This window comes from Heloderma suspectum, chromosome 4 (genome assembly GCF_057233095.1).
Source record: "Heloderma suspectum isolate Gila_16-S chromosome 4, 16-S_ref, whole genome shotgun sequence".
Taxonomy (NCBI): domain Eukaryota; kingdom Metazoa; phylum Chordata; class Lepidosauria; order Squamata; family Helodermatidae; genus Heloderma; species Heloderma suspectum.
The window spans coordinates 204,209,273-204,227,204 of NC_139461.1; the positions used below are offsets into that span (position 1 = coordinate 204,209,273).

General features: G+C 42.0%; 1 protein-coding gene across 1 annotated transcript in view; it reads left to right on the top strand.

The window, feature by feature from the left end:
- Nucleotides 1-17,932, top strand: part of DDAH1 (dimethylarginine dimethylaminohydrolase 1) — a 110,893-nt gene that overhangs the window by 48,417 nt on the left and 44,544 nt on the right. The window contains exons 2-3 of the mRNA XM_084852038.1: nucleotides 9,327-9,426; nucleotides 11,387-11,460. Of these exons, the coding sequence (XP_084708164.1) occupies nucleotides 9,327-9,426; nucleotides 11,387-11,460 (174 nt within the window). The remainder of the gene's footprint in view (nucleotides 1-9,326; nucleotides 9,427-11,386; nucleotides 11,461-17,932) is intronic.

Here is a 17,932-nt window from a genome sequence, read left to right on the forward strand (position 1 = left end):
CACTGGAGGCATTCAAGACGAGGCTAGGCAGCCATCTGTCAGGGATGCTCTGACTTGGATTCCTGCATTGAGCAGGGGATTGGACTCGATGGTCTTGTAGGCCCCTTCCAACCCTACTATTCTATGATTCTAAATAATAAATAAATAATAGAAAGAAGTGGCTGCTGGTAGCAAACGATGACGACAGGTTTGGCTATGCTATGCAGGCAGAGTATGCAGCATCTTGAGATGACACAGCTCCGCATTTACCTGTCATGCTGGATGCATCATGACTGCTTCCCATGCACACTGAGAATCATTCCCAGAATTTTGTGCAGTGGTGCTCTTACCCAGCCCTGACTTAGAGCAGCAAAAAATCCTTGCTCTGGCCCTGAATTACCACTTGTATGGACTATTTTAACTGATTCTTTGGGACATCTTATTGAGAAGTGTTGGATGTGGCAGAGAGATGAATAGTTCCAAAAAGGTTCACTGGAATAGAGAAGGAATACAGAAAACTGCCTTTCTTTTCATTTTCTTATGTGAATGCTCCAAGCATAAAACACTGTTTTCTAAAGGATGCAGGATTCCAGATTTTTATTGTAAAATTAGCCCCTTGTGTGAAGTCCTTGAAACAACCACGTTAGGTTAGTTGTACTTCTTGAATGCATTTACTAGTTTTCCATGATGCTATTATTTTCCATTTTGTGTGATTTCATAAATTACAACATTTCTGTTCCCATTCAGCATCATGGTACAGTAATGGGGGTTGTAAAGAACCAAGAAAGGACAATATATTATTAGGTCAGCTATAAAGTAATACATGATTCTATGGTATACTTGTGCTTTCTGGCTTATATTTAAGAAGACATGCTCTCTGTTTCTACATGGGTTTGAAAATGAGTTTGTATTGTTTTCTATGTTACCAGGAACACCTTTTTTCTTATGCAATGTAGCTTCAAGAAGGGTCAGGCTTGTTTTCTCCAATATACTTAAGACCTGAACTTGAACTAAAACAATTCCCCCACCCCACTAAACAGGAAGAGAATCTGGACCATTAATTTAAAGTTTATATTGAAATCTGTGTGAAATCAACTGACAGGCCTACAAAGGAACTGATCCTTGAAAGCAGATTTATTTGGATGACAGTTTGATAGCATATACCCTCAGGAAGTATACAGTGAATAGAGCATTAGCACATTCCAAAATATAAGCTGGCGGAGAACAATCACCTGCTATCCTTTGAAAAACTGTAATTTACATTTAAGGAAAGGTTGATATGTAGCACAGTTAAGAAATGTAGGTCATTGAATTAAATTAAAAGAATGTGTGTATGGCTGGAAAACATTGTAATTACTCTTATTTATTCAGTGTATCAGTTTTAAGAACATTTCCATTCAAGCTTTTATTATATGAGTGTTAAATTTACAGTAAATCAGATTGAATCATTTGAATTCAAGACAAAAAGTGGATGGGATCAGATACTAGTGCCCTTCTACCAGTTCAGCATCACAGGATGTGCTGTAGTGTTGCATGATGCAGCAAAACACTTTGGAGGTTGTATGGGTTTGGAAATTCAGACTAGTGCAGCAGGTCCTGCCTTGGAGAAAACCTGATGTTACCATAAATACATGGCTGCTGCTGAAAATGGCAAGCATGTGTTTAAGTTCCCCTACAACTTACCTATGTCTTGATGTCATACATTTCGTTGCCTACACATCCCTCCCACCCACAGCCCAGTGACAGCCAACAAGGTGAAACAATGAAGTGGAAATGTACAGTGTTGTCTTGTGATATCAGGGCATGGGTAAGTTGTCAGTTTCCAGGGAGAAGGGGCAATTAAATGCATAGGTGCATTTTTCAGCAACATCTGCCCATTTAAGGTATCATCCAGGTTTGCCCTTAAACATATTTTTAGATATATGTAGCTCCTTAGCACTTAATACCAAAAAGAAATGCTGTTCAGCTGCCATTAGAATAGCTTGTGCTGATTCTGTTTGGTGCTTGATAACTAGAAAGCTATGTAATTAACTGCTATCATCAGTTGCCACTTGGTCAGTCATCATTAATCATTACTTCTCATGACCTCAGACAGTTATGCAATGGAGGAAGTTAAACTGTTGCTGAATCTACATATTTGAACTTGCTCAACTTTAGATCTCCATCTTAAAATGTTCAAACATCCAGTGTTATGCTTGCCCGTGTAGGCATTGTAACTTCGATATGAAATATAGATATAGAAAGAGCCTTCTCCAAACCTTCGCCTTGAGATGTGAAGAATTTATTTGAGCTATGTTGTTCCTTTTCACTCTCTGTCTTAACCTCACCTTCCTACTAAATGCAAACCATTAAAGGGATTTTAGTTGACTTTCCCATTGGGTATATACTTAGAGAAAGCTGTTCCTTTGTCAATTGGCAGATGCTGTGCTAGACATTATTTTCCTTTGCACACCTTTCTGAATCTGTGACTTCCTTTTGCTGTGCAAGGTAGGGCCGATTCATATAACAGACGCAATTCTACATGGATTACCTTCCGTGCCAGAATTGCACTCTAAAGCCTTGGTGTAGCTCTACGTAGCTCTTAGACAACAAGCTTCCCAATTCACGTCCTGGAGCCCCCAGCAACAGGCAACAGCTGAACAAGAAGGAAAGCAATAAACATTAAATTATAAATAATTAACAGATAACTCTCCCCTCCCCCACTTCCAATGCTCCTTGCACCCAAAGGTTTTACTATGGACTTTGGCAGCCTAAGATTGCAATCCTATAGCTACTTATCTGCGAATAAGGCTAACTGAACTGAATGGGACTTAATTCTGCAACTATAGGACTGCACTGTAATAGTGCAGTCCCATAATATTTACTCAGATGTAAGTCCCATTCAGTTCATTGGGTCTTACCCCCAGGTAAGGATGTATAGGAGTACAGCCTAGTGAAGCCTTTGAAGACAGTGTATTCAGAAGAAGAAGAAGAAACTAGAAATATTTCAGAAGTTTAGAATAAAAATATTTCAGAAAATGTAATTCTAGATACAAATTTGAAGAAGTCAAAACATGCCGATATAACATTTCCAATGCTTTGTCTTGCTCTAATAATGTTGGTGTACATGTGAGCATGGATGCTAGTTTGTGAAACTTCCTTTCCCACTTCCACTATTAAACATGTGTTCCTATTAAATCCGTAACTTTTCATAATTATTTCGGAAATGCATGTTAAGCAAGCAAAATCATTTTCATGATTACAGTATTTTATTATTTAATTAGTTTTTCTTCTCTTCCTTTCTCCCCCCGCCCCTTTCCCCCTCCTTGTATTATGTGTTTAATTTATTTGATTATAAAACTTCAGGCAGACTTTTAAATAAGACTTTTATTTATTTTTAATGTTTTTATACAGTGCTTAGTTCATTTTAGGTTCTTTAATAAACAATAATGATAATAATTAAACTGGGGGACTCAACAGTAATTCCCACCTAAAGGCTATTTCAGTCCCTTTAAAATAGAGCAGCTAGTGCTCTCTGAAATGGAATCAGTGTTCTGAATACCTTGTGTCAAGCTCTGAACAAACAGCACAGAAACAGCAATACTGTACAAAGTGAAATCTGACATCTCGGGGTTAGGAAAATGGAATGCTCCTGTATGGCTTGATTGTTATCAACATCTTCAAGTGGGTTTATTAGCAATTTAATGGAATATTGGTTATTCACAGGAAATAATAGCTCCAGCTGAAATGTCCATTATGCTCTTTTTTTCCCATGGACTTTGGAATGAGTAGAATGTGACAGCTGAGCTTTCAGCAAGCTTCATGAATTTTAAATACTTTTCATTGCAAAAAAAAAAAAAAGTGGGTCACAACAAGGCATGTGGTCAATGGTGGACTTGGAACTAGCAGTCACTCTGGGTATTATGGGATATTAGGTGTCTCAAAGATATTGAATGCTTGGCTTATGCAGGTGCATTCTTGGCCTACCGTGCATGCCCAGGCAGAATAGACTGTTCCTCTCTCAGTCCAGCAGCCAACAATTGGCTACTTTGTAATTGTGAGCAAAAAAGTCTTTAGAATGTTGCTTTTCAGCATACTTGTTTAAGACGTAAATTTTCTATCATCATAATTGTCCAGTCACATTTTTACTAGTATTTTGCAGCAAGCTAAATAATTTTCATCAAACATTTCCCATAATTTTACAACTTATCTCCATATCTTAGTACTCTTCGAAAGAGTTCTCCCTTCCTTACCCTTCTCCATTGATCTGCCTCAATTTTTTAGAAAATACTTTTTCCCTCTTTCTAAACACACGTTTGTATAAGTCTGTAATCCATACCAAGTGTTGTCATTTTTAAAAACCAGATTCCCATTTTACAGCTCTTGCACAAAGTACTTTTCAAATCTAAGAGAGATTCAAAAGCTGCATAAGAAGCAGAGAAAAAAATGGCTGTAACTGAAACTGATGAGAAAAAACTATTGCTTAGTTATGGATATGCAGATCCTTTTGACTTCATCCATAGGGCCTGGTTGAAGGTGTGTGATGGTTAAAAGTAGACAATACACCTGGGTGTTATGTCTGCATGGAAATGCAAGCCTACTTTTGTACATGGAAGCCAACATTAGTACATAGATTTGGAAAACCGAGTTTTCAGTTACAGATGAGAAGGAGATGTATGTTTGGATATGTGCTGCAAGCTTCTGAGTCAAGCTCAAAAGCATAACCCATAGAGCTGCTCTAACATCCATTTGACCAGGAGCATTAAAGAATGGACATATTTGTGGAAAGTGGTGCTGAATCCTCAGAACGTAACATTGGAAAGAGCCTAAATAATGTCCTGTAGTGCATGTTCATTTGTTTGCTTCTGTAGGCATTTCAGATACCTGTTTAGAGGCAGTGCTATTAGTTTTGCTTGTATTCCTACTTGTTTTCACAGAACAGGGCTTAGGGGGAAGAGATAGATTTTACATACTTTCCCCAAGCCCACTATATATCAGTAAGTTTTCAACAAAGCAGTCATGAAGGAAGAAATTCAGCTCCCACCAAATGACATTTCAGTTCCTATGTAGATTTAAGTTACATATACCTGTTGTGCTAGCCATTTCAAAGAATGCATATGAAGACAAGTAGAACTATGGCATTTTGATATATATCCAGATTTCCTCAAAGGCATTTATTCAACATGTTGAGCTGCAAACCCATTTTGTAAAATGTTGCATGCTGTTTGGACTGGACAGCTAAGAAAACAAAGGAGCCATCTCTCTATTTCTTTTCTGTCCTTCCTTCTTCTCATCAGTCTGTCATTTCTGCTCTCATTTTGAAAACATTTGTTTCGTTGCCAGACCTGAGATAACTGAGTGCCAATAAATAACTTTTAAGAAATGTCTTTCATTCAAAGCACATTGGCACAAATATAGAGAGGATGGATATTTTACATAAAGCAGTTGAGGTAATTAATGAACTACATCTATGCAGAGACTAATGAGTTCCATTTTTAAAGTGCAAGGGCTGAGGAAACGAGATTCTTATAAATGCCATCAAACACATTTAATATCTTTTTCCTTCAAACAGAGCTTAGCTGGCTTAAGCCCAGAGTCTCTCAACCAGATTTATTATGGATTAGATACATTCCATTTCACAACAGGAATGTGCTTATTAGGAGGAAAAATCACTGCACAGAGCAATAAAGGCTTAAGTATTCAGCCACTTGATATATCAATGGGTAGCAGTTATTATAAAAGCCTTGTATTATATGTTCTCAAGCCAAAAGTTGAGTCTACATGTAGCTTTCTTAAGGAAGATGAAAGGTGTGTACAAATGTAGCACTATGAGAGTGGTGGAAGTAGTTTCTCTGCTTTCCTGTTCAAGTATACATCTTCCAGATTGTCTCTGGCTGATTGTTCCAAATTGTTTTAGAAATACATTGTTGTGTGTTGTTTGTTCTATGTAATTACGTGAATGCTTTTATATTTTATGTAATGTATTTTAATGGTTTTTTTAATTTTTGTGCTCAGAGCTTCGGCTATGGGGCTGTATAGAAATATAATAAATGAAATTCCATTGCAAGATGGGCACTTAAAAAATGCGGCTGTGCATTTTCCACATGTTGACGTTTCAGTGGGAAAGATCCACCAGTGGAAAGCATCTATTGGTTGGAGGCTACAATGTTACAAACCCACCCAGATTTAGCAACTTAGAGTAGACCCACTGAAATCAATCGGTCATATTAGTCATGACTAACTTAAGCCTCATTGATTTCATTGTGTCTCTTCTAAGTATGACTATGTCTGGACCCAACCCATTATGTTTGTCTTTACCCAAATGCAGGTATAGGTATCCTATGCTTTGCATATCAAATGTCCGATATTACTTTAACCTGAGGATCCTTTTTAACTGAAAGAAGATGGGATGAAAGGAAAAGAATGCTTCCCCCCCCCTCCCCTTGGGTGTTTACTACTAAGTTGATCAGATGGAAGTAAGCACTGAACCCACTGATAACCACCCAAGCTAGCATATTTCCTACTGAATTTTATTTGTGTTGTCTTGCAGATGAAAAAACTTCTGGGTTTTGGCTAAAAAGGAATCTGTCCCTGTAATTTTTTAGTCAGCATTTCCTGACATGTAAAACATTGTGGATAAGACTATCACTTTCCCTTTCATCCTCTGCAAAATATTAGTACTCTTCATATGAAAAACATATGACTTTTTGGAGACTTGGAGAGAAAATGACTGCAAACCAGCAAGTGAGAATGCAAGGCACATGTAATCCTTTCACCTTATTGTTGTCTTTCATTTGTTTGCAGTTCTTTTTGTGAGAAAAATATTATAGCTAATGTAGAACTGGTGCCTTAGAAGCAGGATCCGATATATATAACAATTCTTTTTTGTGCAAGAACATCTGAGAAGGGAGAGCACCAAACATAGACATGGAGTAGAAGATCAGTGATCAGATTTCCTTAAAAGCACCAGAGTTGGGGGGTGAGACTGGATTTAGGGCATAGTGCTGGAAGATTAACCCTTTCCCCTCATGCCATTTTCCTGTCCAGTCCTGGCAAAGCAGACCATGTTGGTTGGTCAAAGGATGCAGGTCCAGCAAGTAGAGTAGACAAAGAGAGAGGAGAGGCAGGATTCAATCACAACTCAGGATTCCAAGAAAGAGAGGCAGGTCTTTCAGGACCCCAGACAGAGCTCAGGGAGCAGACAACTTTCCCCACAAGAGCATAGTCTCAATTGAGCTCTTTTATACTTCCAGACTATTCATCTCAGGCTCCACCCCTTTGCTGGGGAGTGTAGAGGCTTTAAGGGGCAGACCTCTGGCCTGGATTCTAGCTTAACATCAGCTCTCCATGATTTCTTACTGGATTTGTTGCCTGCACTAGTGACTGGGCTCAGTGGAACCCAAGGCCCTGTGGTTGAGGATGCCTGCCCCTCAAAATACTGGGCTTGCAAAATGAGTCTTGTGGGAGCTCAGGGGAGCCTGGTTGTTAGGCTTAGGCCAAGTTTCAGGGTTCAGGTCCAGTGTTGTACCAGTCTGTGCCACTGGTCCTTTGCCCACTGTGCTCATATCTGTGTTGCTACTGGAAGTTGGGATCATTACATTTTCTGATTGAAATCTCCCTCCCTGCAGCTGCTAATACTCCATGGGGAGTGGAGACAATATGGTTACATTATGCATTTTAGCAGCTGGGGGGGATGATTTTGATCAGAAAAAAATGGTGGAGGGGGAAGGGGTTATTTCTTATTCAGGGCCCCCACAATTGCTATTAAGCCGTGGCAAAGAGGTCATTAAATCAGATCACAGAACTCCTGTGTCGTGTCTGGTTTGGCCCAGAGAGAGAGAGAGAGAGATTTTGAGGCTTGAAATGTTGCTTCATACTATCAGTATTGCTAATTGTTAGCAAACTGAGATCATCCACTCTCGTCACACCTTCAGTGTTTTATTATTTAATGTTTTGTACCATGTTTGCTTAATTACATATTTGTGTACAATATATTAAGTATTAATTTAAAAAACTGATTAGTATAGACATTTGGGGGCAAATACATTTTTTAAATTATGTGGCCCAGCTTCCAATTTCTGTCACTAGTTACACTCACCTACCCTCCTCCCTTCTATACCAGAAAGATAAATTAACCTGCTATCAACCTTAGCCAATTCACTTGGCATTACTGTTTCATCACAGAGGATGCATTGCTCTCTTTGTGCTAGCATAGATCTTGATATTCCAAGAACTTGTCTCTTACTTTCCTTTCACCCAGCTTTTCTTATTGCTATGACCACTTCCTATGGCAGTGAGTTCTATGTTTTGGATCAGAGTGATCAGTAGAACTGTAGGGCTGGTTCTCATGTTAGCTTTGTCACTTCTTTCTTCTTCACACCAGTAGGTGCCTTGTGTAGGCAGGGAACCAGAAATTTGTAGGGTGCAGCTGCAGCAATATCCATGTTCCAAAACAGTCACTGAATTGCTAGGAGTGTGGAGTCTAAAAGCACTTAATTTTTGATAAATGAACAGGGTTTATTTTATTGCCTTGGGCAATTATACCCAGGCAAATGCCCAGGGCTGACAAAATTAAATATTTAATGTTTCTCAAGGAATAAGTGCTTTGAGTTGGCACAGAAATCATAGCAGAGCAGTTCCTTCCTTATCAAGAAGTGGGCAACTTGGAAAACCTGACTTATTAATTGAATGCACTGGTCTACTTCACATCCCCATACATTAGCATAATTGGCATCTGTTAACAGTAAGATCAAAGGTGATTGGGCACAGAAGTGTTCTAGTTCAGTAGTATCACTGAGTAAGTATGCTTGAAGTGCTTTTATGTGGATACCCAGAAGACTTTACAGAGACAAACCTCTGGTAGATTTCCTGAAAGTTAAATTCAGTTTTGCAAGACATGCATGACTGATCCACAGTGAAAGTGTTGTCTTTGAAATGCATTTTGGAGAGTCTTCAAGACAACCATATCCCAAAGAAACCAAGGCTGGCACAAGTCAAAGCTGCACATTAAATATGGAAATGTTTTCTTTGGATCATTATGAGTTTTTAAAAATGATTTATTTTGGGACTTATCTTTCCCTTGAATTTACCTTCACTGAAATAAGTCTTGGGAGGAGATCTTCCTGTTAACACCAGTGGCAATGCTAATTTTTTCAGCTTGGTAAATTTCCGCCAGATTGGAAGATATTTCTTTAAGCTTTGTTATACTTTGTTATGTTGTTTTTAAAGAAGTTTCCAAGCATCTCTTTCTGATTCAATTTATGGATGTTCTAGCAAAGCAGACTTGAAACCCATCAGTAAGCATTTTAAAAAATATGCCTAGAATTGTAGCCTTAAATGGAATTCTAAAGTGTATCCTTTTTAAACAGGTTGAAGCAATGAAGAGAGCACTTGAAAGCCTTAGCCTGAATATTGTAGAGATGACAGATGAACATGCAACGTTAGATGGAGGAGATGTTTTATTTACAGGTACAGTAATAAAAAATAACTTTGCCACTTATTGCTTTGGCTGCACAAACATCTTGATAGTAGGGTACTGATTAACACCTATCTGCAGTTTCTCCTAATGTAACATTTTATTAGTTAATTTGTTTACCAAGTAGTGACATGAGGCTTTGAGTACAGGAAATAACTTTCTAATTCAGAAATTCCCTAGTGTCAAAATAATAAGTGAAGTAGGAGAAGTAAACAAAGTACAAATACAGTAATATTTAGCATGGGTGCTAGCTTACGTCTTAATCAGTTAATGTAATAAAAGTGTATTGTAAAATGTAATGTACTAGTCAGGAAATAAATTATTCATTCTGCAGCCTACACTCCTACTGTAATTTTACCATTTTTTAAAAAATTACAGACGGCTGTGTTTGCATAGATAAATTTTCATGGCTTATGTAAGTTTGGTACATGACCACATGATCTACCCTAAGTACATGGGAGGATGAAGATATAGTGAGGGACGTGGGATCAACCACACAGGAGGCAGAAACCGTACCATTCTGGATAACCTAAGACTCTCCGCCTAAGCATCGAGGTGGTAGTGAAATGGGACCCCTAAAGAACTGTCATCCGGCCCCTTTACTTATTATTTATGTGATGTGTGAATGACTTATTAAGCTCCACATTGCATCGATAACATATAGACATGCTAATCACATGAGCTGTCCAGATCACATTGGTACTTCCTACAACAGCATTAGTTGGCACACAAAATCTACAGCCAGTTTTGCCTGTGTCATGTGCCAACACGTACATATAATTTGTGAGGAGGACATTCTGCCTGATTAAATATATAGGTGTTGGAATAATATTACCGTTAGGGCCGGCATCAGGGGCTGACATTGTTGGGCAACTGCCAAGGCCTACTGTCAATCCTTGGTGTTTCCAGGCCCTGCTTCTCCTTATTGTTGCTGCTTGTTCACCTATCCTCTCTGATCAGTGAGGGGAGCAAGAAGGAACATGTGCTTCTGCATGCCTTACTTGTGCTCTCTCGCTCTCTCTCAATTTGGGGGTGGGGGTGCTGAGCCCAAAGGGAGAGGCAAATGAATGGGTATCTGCAACAGAGATGAGGAAGTGGATCCATTCAGGGAGGGGAGCTCATTGAGAGCATTGGGCCTAATACCCCTCCAGAACCAGCACTGATTCCTGTATTGATCCCAGGGGACAAGAGACTAAGCTGGAATAGTAATACTTTTTAATGAACCAGTGTATGTTTGGAAGTATACACAAGCTTTCTGGCTTTTCAGAACTGTGTTTCTTTTCTTTTTTCCTGACATAAATATATCTCTGTCATACCATTCTAGCAGGGAATGTATAAAACCAGTCCCCATTTATTCTGATCCTTTAAAGTCAGCAACAGAAAAGAGGGCCTTTTCTGTGGTGGTTCCCACTCTCTGGAATACTCTTCCCCCCACCAATAAAACATGTGCCAACAGGTGCATGTTGAATACTTTTTCTATTCTCCTTGGTGTTTGATGGCTTGTGATGCCTGTCATTTGTGATGCCTCACCCTGCCCCATTTTTAATGGACTTTGGTTCTGTTTTAGTATGTTTTAGTTGTGTTGTATATTTATATCATGGTTTTACTGTTCTACAATGCCTGGATATGTTTTACAAGACAGGTGGTATAAAAGTATTTCAAATAAAATGCGATTTTTTGTGTACTAGCAGAAGGCCAATTAGTAAGTTATTAAACTATCTGAGCTGTTCTACAGAATCTTAAAAGAAAATAGCTGATGCTATACTTGTAAGCTATAATTAAATCTGATGTTGCAAGATTGTGCATGTGAGTGTTTTAAAAAAAATATTTCTGTAATTGGTTTCTCTGTAGAGATTCAAACTTCATTAATTTTAACTACATTGAAAGGGAAAGCTGTTGGTAATTTCCTTGCATATGAACTTGATCATACCAATTAATCTTTTCTCTTCCCAGGCAGGGAATTTTTTGTGGGTCTTTCAAACCGGACCAATCGTCGTGGTGCAGAAATTCTGGCAGACACCTTTAAGGTTAGTAGTCCTTCTGATGGTGGATATGCTAATAAAGGGGTGGACAGACTTCAGGCTTGTGGAATCTACCTTGTTTTTTTACTAGGGATACACCAACCGGAGCCTGGTGCAAAAGATATACTCTTAGAATTAAAGAACTCTAAGCCCAAGGATTTATTTTGAGTATCAGAACTGAATTGTGCTCTCAGTCCTTCCGTATAACAATCCACTCCTGGTTACCCCAAGCTTTCTTCATTTCAGTAGCATAATTTAGGGTGGGAATGCTTGTGCCATTTCGTTGTTGCTGTTGTTAAACTGGGAGTGAGAAATCCTTGCTAATCTACTGCAAATCTATCAGGAGATTTAGATCTACTTTCTGTCCATACCTGGGGGTGTTTTGTACAATGTGTAAAAGGGAAGAGCCAGGACATAAGCTAGCACTGAGGCATGTTTTGTAGGCAGCAATACAGTGCAAGGAATGGAAACTAATGGAAGAGATTACTACAGCTGTGTAATATAGCAATTTTTTAGCTATCTTTAGCCCATTGTGGCAACACTGCTTTGAAGTGCTTGAACTTTACCTGACTCATATACAGTGTGGGAAATGGGGGTGGAATGGTAAAGAGATGATTGACCTTTTATTAATACATGTATGCATTAATACACAGTAAAATAAAATGCTTCTTCATAGTCTCTGTGCATCACACACATGGGCTCTGTGCCTGCACGGAGACTTGTTCGGGAAACTTCCAAACTGAGCAGGATTTTGGCAGGAACCCCTCCCCTACCATCTATATTATATACTGTGCAGGTTCCTGCCTTCCCCTCAGTTCCTGTTCGACCACCTCAGGGTTACTTCATAGGGATCTTCTTTGAATTTTCAGTCAACGCTGAGCTATTCGCGATCTTCTTGCTTCTATATTTTTCCTTTTTGTCTCAACTTTTCGTTCATTTATTTTTTTTAAAAAGAGAAGGATTAGAATCGCCTCATTAGCGACGAGTCTTGCAGTTTATGGCCCCAAACACCCCATTTAGAAAATGTACTGCTTGTGGCAGTAAAGTGCCTTCTTCAGATGGTCATTTTCTCTGTCTGATTAGTTTGCGTGAATCCTACAAGGTGGAAGCCTGTCATCGCTGCCATCGCTATCAAAGCAGGCACACAAGAATCGGGCAGATCAGCTAAAATAAATCCTTTGGCAACGAGCCCTTCAGGCAGTGGACATGCCTAAGGCTCAGACACCTTGTGAGCAACCTTTCAACGAGCGCGAAGGAGACAGCTTCTGCGGCTCAAACATCTCCCACTTCACCAGTACCAGAAGCGGTTAGAGCAGACCCACCAACTAGGGTAGGTCTCTAACCCTTTCTGTGGCAAAAAAGATTTCCAAAAAGGCTAAACGCCCCAAACCAGTTGCTGACGCACTGGACAAGAGAAAGAAGAAAAAAGTCTCTAAGCAGCAAGAAAAGGAGCGGGATAGCTCGCCTCCACCTCCTCTGCTTAATTCTCCTATACACACTATGGCATCACCTCCACAGACAGTGATTTTGGACCCAGTCTCTATGGCTTCTGAGGGTGAACTGAGAGACACACCATCTCTTTCATCCTGACCAGATCGGGACTGGAGATCTAGGTCTCCAACACCAGGTCATCAGGATGCTGTCTTACACTCTCCTCGGTACCAACCATCGTCATCCCCTCAACAAAGAACCTTACCTCCTCAGTACCGATCATCGATGTGGACATTACGATTGTGATGGTTCCCGTTCTCCATTCCATGACTGGAATCGATACTCCAGCTGGTCTTCTCCCCCCCTACACACACACACAATGTATCATGGCGGGATGAAGATTGGAGATTTAGAAGGGATCAAGATCTTTTCCTTGATCATTCTCATTTTGGGGGACCAACCTCTCCGGCCTATACTCCTTTTCAGGTTGCAGCACCAACACCGACTTGAGGGTCGGGGAGGGGGGGTTGCCGTGGTCTATAGGAATTCAATCTCCCTCTCCAGGCATCCTGCTCATTCGAGTGCAGATCTTGAGTGTCTGTACCTTGTGTTGGGTACCCGGGACAGATTAGGGATTCTGTTGGTGTACCGCCCACCCCGCTGCCCATCGGACTCCCTGCCTGAGCTGACGGAGGTGGTCTCGGACTTGGTGTTGAGGACCCCCAGGATGATGGTCCTGGGGGATCTCAACTTCCATGCCGAGGCCGCTGTATCCGGGGCGGCTCAGGACTTCATGGCCGCCATGACAACCATGGGGCTGTCCCAACATGTCATCGGCCGAACGCATATAAAAGGACACACGCTTGATCTGGTTTTCTTGACTGGGCAGGAGGATGGTGATCTGAAAGTGGAGGAATTAACATCCGTCCCTTTGTCATGGTCAGATCACTTCCTGCTGAGGTTTAGACTTCTGGCGGCCTTTCCCCTCTGCAAGGGTGGGGGACCTATTAAAATGGTCCGCCCCCGGAGATTAATGGATTCCGATGGATTCCAGAGGGCTCTGGGGGATTTTCCTGCTGGTATGGCTGGTGCTCCTGTCGAAGCCCAGGTCGCTCTGTGGAATGCAGAGATGACTCGGGCGGTTGACACGATCGCACCCAAGCGCCCTCTCCCTCTGAGTAGAGCCCGGCCAGCTCCTTGGTATACACCTGAGCTGAGGGCAATGAAGCAAGAGGGGAGACGGCTAGAACGCAGGTGGAGGAAAACTCATGCTGAGTCTGACCGAACACAGGTAAGAGCCCACTATCGAGCCTACTCTGTGGCGGTGAGGGTGGCAAAGAGGCAGTTCTTTTCCACCAGCATTGCATCTTCTCAGTGTCGTCCGGCGGAGCTTTTCCGAGTGGTTCGCGGCCTGTTACATTCTGGGCCAGAGAGAGAGACGGTGGAACCCTCGGTAGCACGCTGTGACGAGTTTGCACGGCACTTTGAGGATAAAGTCGCTCAGATTCGTCATGAATTGGACACCACCATTAATGCAGTTCCATTGGTAGAGGCGTTCAGAGCACCATCTGGTCCAGTTTTATTGGATGAGTTTCAGTTACTGAGGCCTGAGGATGCGGACAAGGTGCTTGGCCAAGTCCAATCGACCACTTGTGTGCTTGACCCTTGCCCTTCATGGCTTATTAAATCAAACAAGGAGGGGTTGTCCGGCTGGGTCCAGGAGGTTGTAAATTCTTCCTTGAGAGAGGGAGTGGTGCCTGCCGCTTTAAAAGAGGCAGTAATTAGACCACTCCTGAAAAAGCCTAACCTGGACCCAGAGGATGTTAACAATTATAGGCCAGTGGCCAACATCCCCTTCCTGGGCAAGGTGCTTGAGCGGGTGGTTGTAGGACAGCTCCAGGCACTCTTGAATGAAACGGATTATCTAGATCCATTTCAATCGGGCTTCAGGCCTGGTTTTGGAACGGAAACTGCCTTGGTCGCCCTGTGGGATGACCTCTGCCGGGAGAGGGACAGGGGGAGTGCGACCCTGTTGATTCTCCTGGACCTCTCAGCGGCTTTCGATACCATCGACCATGGTATCCTTCTGGATAGGTTGTCTGGGTTGGGAGGTGGAGGCACTGCACTACAGTGGTTCCACTCCTACTTGGATGGCCGATTCCAGAAGGTGGTGCTGGGGGATTATTGCTCTGTGCCATGGCAATTGCGCCATGGGGTTCCACAGGGCTCTATTCTATCCCCCATGCTGTTTAACATCTACATGAAACCGCTGGGGGAGGTTATCCGGAGGTGTGGGCTGAGGTGCCATCAATATGCGGATGACACCCAGCTCTACCTCTCATTCTCATCAAAACCAGGTGAGGCAGTGGCTGTTCTGAACCAGTGCCTGGGCACGGTAATGGACTGGATGAGGGCTAATAAACTGAAACTCAATCCAGACAAGACGGAGGTACTGTTAGTGGGTGGTTCGTCTGCCCGGCTAGGTGATATTCAACCTGTTCTGGAGGGGGTTGCACTCCCCCTAAAGGATCAGGTTCATAGTTTGGGGGTGCTCTTGGATCCAGAACCGTCACTTGAGGCACAGGTGAACTCAGTGGCACGGAGCACTTTTTATCAGCTTAGGCTGGTATACCAACTACGCCCTTATCTGGACAGAGATAGCCTAGTACAGTTATCCATGCTCTGATAACTTCTCGTCTGGATTACTGCAATGCGTTATACGTGGGGCTGCCTTTGAAAACGGTCCGGAAACTTCAGCTGGTCCAAAATAGGGCAGCAAGATTGTTAACAGGGACTGGCCTGTGAGCTCATATTACTCCAGTACTTTTCCAGCTGCACTGGCTGCCAGTCCATTTCCGGGCCCGATTCAAAGTGCTGGTGTTAATATTCAAAGCCCTTAACGGCTTGGGGCCAGGTTACCTGAAGGATCGCCTCCTCCCATATGTGCCTGCCCGGACCTTAAGATCATCATCAGCGGCCCTTCTCCGTGAGCCCCTGCCAAAGGAAGTGAGGCGGGTGGCTACTAGGAGGAGGGCTTTTTCTGTTGTGGCACCCCGGCTCTGGAATGAGCTCCCTAGTGAGGTTCGCCTGGCGCCTACATTGTACTCCTTTCGGCGCCAGGTGAAGACCTTTTTATTTTCCCAGGCATTTTAGCTTTCTAAATTTTTATCTTTGCTGTTTTAAATCTGTATTTTAAACTCCTGTACTGCTGCTAGGTTTTATTGTGGTTGTATTGTTATATTGTGGTTTTAATGTTCTATATATTTTAAATTGTTTTATTGTGTGTTGTTTGGTTTTAGTTTTTGTGAACTGCCCAGAGAGCTTCGGCTATTGGGCGGTATAGAAATGAAATAAATAAATAAATAAATTTTCAGTCCAGGCCAGTTCCACAGTCGGAAACCCAGGATGTTTTCTTACTTCCTCCACCAGTAGTACTACATCTATAGTATCACAAGAGCATTGGGACAATCCTACTTCTCCGGTTCCACTTCTCAGTACTGGAGAACCAACCCAGATGCAAGCAGCACCATCACCTGACTCGGGAGAAGACTACCAGTCTGGCTGTTCTTCCGATTCCTCCATCCCGCCTTCTGTCTCATCTCCAGATGATGTGGTGGGAATGAAGGATACCTTCTGAGGATATGGGGCACTTTTCCAAGCAGGTGCTTAGAATGGCTTAGTTGCTAGGGATTGAAGTGCAGCAACCTACAGGACACCTTCCTGACCTTGTATTTGATGCCATCACCATTGACATGTCTAGCCCAGTGGCCATTCCTTTTCTCCCAACCTTTTTGTGCACTGTACAACAGACTTGGAAGACACCTTCATCCATGACCCCAACTTCAAAGAGACTTGAGTCCATATATGGGGTTCAAGAGACAGATGTCTCTTTCCTCTTTGCACACCCCAGACCAAATTCAATAATTGTGGCATCTGTTCAGGAACGCTGTAAAAATTGCATGCTTCACCTGTGGATAAGGAGGGCTGTAAGTTGGATGTTATGGGACATCACCTTTATTCCTCAGCAGCATTGGGACTTCGAGTTTCAAATTACCAGGCCATGATGGCCAGGTACTAATTGTTCCTTTGGGAAAAAATGGATTTGCTTAGTGCCTACCTCCCAGAGAAGCAAAGGGAACTGGCAAGAATGTTTCACTCAGAGGCATCCAGATTATCCCGCCAGCAGATAAACATGGCTTACCACCAAGCCAACTGCATTGCAAATTTTATGGTTGATTCTGTCTCTTTAAGGCGACATGCTTGGCTCCAATCCGCTGGTCTAATTCAAGAGGCTAGATCGAGATTAGAAGACCTGCTTTTTGATGGAGAGGGCAAAAACCAACAAGCAAATTGATTTCTTGCAGAAGGTGAGAACTACTGCTCGTAAAATGGGCATAGGCCAAGTGCAACAACACACCTCATACAAACCTCGTCATTGGTACTGCCAGCAGCAACATTATCTCCCTAAACAATCTGGGGACTGAGCACCTAGATACTAACCTCACCAACAGCAATGGAAGAACTACTCCTTTCCCAAGTATCAACAGAAAACTAAGGGAGACTGTTCTTCTAAACATCATCTTTGACTCCGGCCCCTTTCCCCCATGCATCGATCCTTACAAGCTACCTTTTGGGGATTTCCTAAAAAATATTTATGCAGCTTGGACAAGAATAACATCAGACAAGTGGGTACTGGCTATTGTTCTCCAAGGACACAGAATAGAATTTGATGCCCTTCCACTGTTAGGTGCAGTAAGGACCATGCCACTTTCAAGGGTCCTCCAAGAAGAAACCAGATCTCTTTTGATGAAAGGAGCTATTCAGTGCCTTCACCTAAGACTCGGTATGGAGGTCATTTTTTCCAGGTACTTTACTGTGCCCAAACAAGATGGGGGCCTTCAACCCATTCTGGATCTTCAGGAACTGAACAAGTTTGTCACTACTAAGACATTCAGAATGACTACACTAGCTATGATCCTATCACTTCTTTGAAAGGGCTTGTGGTTCGTGACAGTCGATCTCAAGGATGCATATTTCCAATTAGCGA